The sequence below is a fragment of the Plectropomus leopardus genome, unplaced genomic scaffold, assembly GCF_008729295.1.
Source record: "Plectropomus leopardus isolate mb unplaced genomic scaffold, YSFRI_Pleo_2.0 unplaced_scaffold29054, whole genome shotgun sequence".
NCBI lineage: Eukaryota > Metazoa > Chordata > Actinopteri > Perciformes > Serranidae > Plectropomus > Plectropomus leopardus.
The window spans coordinates 1-5034 of record NW_024631662.1 but is presented as its reverse complement, the minus strand read 5'-3'; the positions used below and the strand labels follow the sequence as shown (position 1 = coordinate 5034).

General features: G+C 45.6%; 1 protein-coding gene across 1 annotated transcript; it reads left to right on the top strand.

The window, feature by feature from the left end:
- Positions 1-314: 314 nt before the first annotated feature.
- LOC121938278 (peroxisome proliferator-activated receptor gamma coactivator 1-beta-like) lies at positions 315-4837 on the top strand (the record flags this gene model as incomplete). The annotated part of the gene is made up of 3 exons (XM_042481544.1): positions 315-1449; positions 1879-1924; positions 4773-4837. Coding segments are annotated over exons 1-3 (1246 nt in total), but the record flags the coding sequence as incomplete, so codon positions are not given.
- Positions 4838-5034: the final 197 nt, after the last annotated feature.

Genomic DNA, 5034 nt, shown 5'->3' with positions numbered 1-5034 from the left:
ATTTTGTCCGTAAACATTTTTTTGAAGATACTGATGCAACCCTTTAAATCGCTCTCTGAAGAACTCCACAGTTTGACACCACGTACTGAAATGCACATTTGTTTTAAAGTAGTTTGTGCATACTGAGGTTTGAAATTAAACTTCCTTCTGTGATCTTCATCCTCTCAACTAAAAACAAAGAATTTGGGGGTATTTTCTGGGAATTCTCTGCTTCCTGTCGCCCATCTGCAGATCTTTCCTCATGTGAAAACAACCTTTAGAGACGGAAACAGTTTTTGTATCCGGCTGTTTTATTATTATCAGACCGACAGCAGATGGGTTCTGAATTTGGATTAACGAGGACCCAGTTTGACGAGTTCTCGTGCTGGTATTTATGTCTGTGTCTCCGCCCTCAGAGTGACCTCCGTCAGGAGCGGAAGCCCCGAGCCGTGCGCCCCGCGGGCCGCCTGTGCACCGAGCTCCACCGCCACCTCACCACCGCCCGGGATTCAGAGGACGCCCCGGCCCCCGACACAGAGGAGGACGAAGAGGAAGAAGAGGACGAGGACAGTGAGTCGGAGGAGGATGAAGAGGAGGAAGGGGAGGAGGAAGAGGAGGAGTCTTCCAGCAGCGAGGTGGAGGGCGGCGCGGTCGTAGCTGCTGTCCCGGCTGAACCAGCCAAGCCTCAGTTCAGCTCCGAGAAAGAACTGCACTCAGTGGTGGAGCTGATCACGTACATGCACACCTACTGCCTGCCCACACGCAAGCAGCAGGGCTGGGAGCGTAAGGACCGCGACGCCCCGAGGCCCCGGGCCAGACCCGAGGCCGCCCGCCTCGCCGCCACAAACTCTCACAGCAGAGTTGTTTTGGTGGCTACCCCCGGGACTAGCGGGGGCTTAACTGGCGCAGGCAGCGGTGCCCCCAGGAGGCTCCCCTTTGCAAGGCGGAGGGAGATGAAGGCCAACTCCCTCCTCCGTGAGCTCCTGCAGCAGAGCAGCTCTTTCGATGTGAGCAAGCCTTACAGACTGCACAGCCCTCCCTACTCCCACTCCCACAGCCCCAACAGAGTCTCTGCTCCTGCCGCCCCGGCTAAATCAGCCCCCACCCACTCCCCCAGCACCCCGAAACCAGAGCTTCGTAAAGACTCGTCCTCCCCTGAGAGGAGAAGCTACTCCTCCGAGGCGCCTCAAAGCCCAGAGGAGACCGCAGAGGACAGCGGCTCCTTCTCCGTCCGACGCTCCCGACGCCTGGCCTCCTTCCCCAGCCGCTTCGCCAAGAGGCTGCGGCCTGCACGGGCGAGGGAAGGAGAGGGCAAGGACAAGGAGGAGAAGGAGGAGGGACGGGCAGGGGTCAAACTCCTGCCGACCCTAGCAGGAGGAGGGACGACGACGGAGACGCAGCCAGAGCAGCTAACGTCGAGTGACGGCAGCGCCGGACCAACAGAGCCGACCAAATCCTGCTGCCACAACGGTGAGATGGAGAGGAAACACGCGTTCTCATTTTTTATAACCTCTAATCAAAATTAAAATTAATACATTAATCTGAAAATAGGGTGCATTGCATTGTTTGGCTGTTTTTCCATTTCGCAAACACTGACTCAGCTGCTGTTGCAGCGACATTCAGACAAATGTGACTGATGTGGGATTTTCTTCATGTCCTTGGAGATGTGAGAGTTTTAATGTATGTCTTAAATACAAAGTTTAAAAATGTGACAGATTATTTATATCCGAGTCACATAATGGCTGAGAAAATGACACTGTTGAGACGCTCAGTTGCGTGTGAATGCAGCCTTAGATGGCAACACTCTCACCGCTGCTATGAAGGGACAAATCCCGGACATTTCCAGCATGCATGTAAAGTTCTGCGAGGTTGTAACTGGCTTTTTTTTTCTGATTGCAGAGAAGCGAGCCTGCCTCTGTCTGCCTCTCAACCCCAAGTCCACAGGGTGAGTTTCTCTCTTCAATCTAAAGTACCTGCTGGGTTTCATCATGCAGTGGGAGCTCGGCATAAGTACTCCCTCATTTTCCATGCAGCATCCAGCCTGCAGCAGCAGAGACGGTTCTTTATGTTGAGAATTGCGGAAAAAAATCTTTTTATAAATGTCTTTTGTCCTTGGCCTCACTTGATTATAATCAGTCCCTCCAGGATTTTGCAGGCTTTTTTTTAGGATTGTTGCTGCCTTAAGTGCTTGATTTCACTTCAGCTTTTCTAAAAAAAAATACACACGTTAACTATGGCTAAATTCTTGGCATGCTAATATCTAGAAATTCAACATTCGTCTTTATTTTTGCATAAACCTTTTAACTGCGTCTATGTTCAGATGCCTTTTACAAGCATTTAAACCTCTGAAACCTTCTTTTAAAAACATGAAAAAAAAACTGCAAATTGCAAATAAAAAGTAAAAAGTACAAAGAAAATGCCTTGAAAATTAGGTGGGAGAGATCAAAAACAAGAGAAAATGTCCAGAAAACTATACTATAACACTAATCCCTCAAGTTATAATCAAAATTATGTTTCAGGCAAAAAAAAATGTACCATTGTTCTTGTTTTGTTGTTCTCACTTAATTTCAGATCATTTTCTTTCTACTACATTCTTGCAATTTTTTGTGCATTTTCGTCCATCTTTTGAAGTTGTTCGTTGCCTTCTTATCATGTTTTTGAAAGAAATAAAGCAAAATTACTCAGGTTTCAAGCGGTTAAAACCAAAAAGACCTGGGCCAAAATGCAAAATGGTTCTTAAAGATGTATTGAATATTTGGACAGGTGCGAATATCAAATAGCGTCTGCTTGTTGTTAAAAGACCGCAGCAGAAGGTTGGTTATTGGGTCTGATACAGGCAGCTAATGTCCAGTAAAAAGACTCTACATGAACCAGTGAAGTGCTCAAGAGTCAGAGTTGTTGATATGAACTTAAAATGTGAGCTCATATCTCTGCAGATCCTCCATATCAATCAATATTGATGCAGGATATGTAAAACTACTGTACTGTCCGTGTATCCATAATGCATAACGGCAGAACATGGCCGGGCTCTTATTCCAGGTAGACTTTCCCCTTTTAACGTCTGACGTAAAATACTAATGGTTTCAATGGGAGCTGCTGTTCCAGATTGCTGAGGAAATGCACTCAACATCGTGGGAATCGTTTATTTATGAGCGCTGAGCGAGACACAGATTCCATTAAGTAGCAGAGGATTGTTTCAGCTGTAGTAATCTAATGCCTGTAAACATGCAAACCACTGCGTTAATCACCTTTAATTTTTAAAATTCGGCACTGATTGATTCAATCCCATTTGTCCCATTGTCCCAGTTATATAAACTAGTGCTTCACGATGTGGCGGCAGTCCATAATTCATACATTTTTATTTCCAAATATTGAGTTTTTGGCCTGCGGAGCTGATGTTGGCTGGGAGCAAAAAGCCTCTGGAACAACTTACGACCAGCTGCTGCTTATGAACACATTTACATTTAGTGTAGCAAAGTTTGACCGAGTTATCGAGACCAGGCCGGATTGTGGATCTCAAACCACTATAAGTCATCGACAAGTCGCCAGAAAAGTCGAAAAGGAGATAGAATATAACCAGATTTATCCTTATGCTTCAAAAAATCTGCCTGTATCCATTTTGTGACTCCACGCCAGTGATACACAATGTTTTTGTCTGTACGCTCCATTTTTGTGAACGCGATATCTCAAAAACGGCTCGAGGGAATTTCTTTAAATTTAGCTTAATTCAAAAGGCCATAGTTCGAGTTCACGTCGACGTCATATAGTTCTGCAAAAACACGTTTCTTTCTGTTACTCAGCATCATATCTCAGAAACAGAAGGGGAGACGTTTGGTCAGACGCTGAATTGGTGACACTAATCTTGAAACTGTGCTGACTGAAGATCTTGCGTGCTCTCGATGTGTGTGACGCACGCGTTTTCACACACACGGATGTGAACTATAACTGAAACTTCACTGGTGTGCAGAGACATACAACCACCAGCTGGTAATCCTCGTTTCAGCCTGGTTTTCGGTCATGTATAATCTCATAAGATTGTATAGTATTTTGAAATATGTAACGAGATAAACCAGGCCCAAATTCAGCGGTTTTATTCCGGGATCCCTGATGAATCGGGGCCTCTGGCTGGTTTACTTCGATTTTAATCTGTGCCAGACGGAGTGCCCTCACTGCTCTTACTTTTCCAAATTAACCTCCCTAACATCCAGCCTCAAACCCTGGACCCTCTCCAGCTCCAGTCAGTCACAAAGCCGAATGTTTTCTTGCACAAACCCCTGGCGTCCGTCCATCTTCTAAATGAATCTGTCTTCTGAAGCGCTCACCAAAAAAAAAAAAAAGCAGTGTGTGTGGTTTTTTTAAATTTTATTTTACTCTCCTCTTCTTTGTGGAGGGTAAGTAATATCCCGCCTGAAGGCAATCCACTCGGCACCGCTCCTACCTTTCATGGCAACTGCAGAAACAGAAACAGGCAGCCAGAAATAGAAAGCAGAAGAAGAATAGCGGAGAGGACAGCGGAGTACGTATGGTTGTTGTGATAAGAAATGAGGAGCGCCGAGAAATGCCAGTAGCATTTACAGCGAGAAACATAATTCAGATTCAGCAGACATCAGCTGAAACTGTGCCATTTTTATTTTGGGGGGGAAACCGAGCTTTCACTGGGAAGCCCTTCGAGGCTGTTATTGGATTCCTGTTGACTTTAGACGTTTGAAAAATACAACAGATTCCAGCATGACACAGCAATCTTTAATTTCTTTCTCTTTCTTCTTTGATCTCGGTTGTGTCTCCACCTGCAGAGAGTCCCAGTACAGCACCAAGCCTTTCGAACAGACGCTCAGTGTGGATCTGTGTGGAACAGCAGGTAAAAAAAGCTCATTTTTACGCTTTTTTGTCTGGATAAAAGTTGATGACAACAGGTGAAATGTTATTTTGTTTGGAAATAGAAGTAACGGGAAGTCGTGCATAAACACCATCGGGGATAGATTTCTTTTTGAGCTGGAGATGCGTAAAAGATTTTTGACATGCTATTCAATGACTTTTTTTACGTTAAAAGCAGGG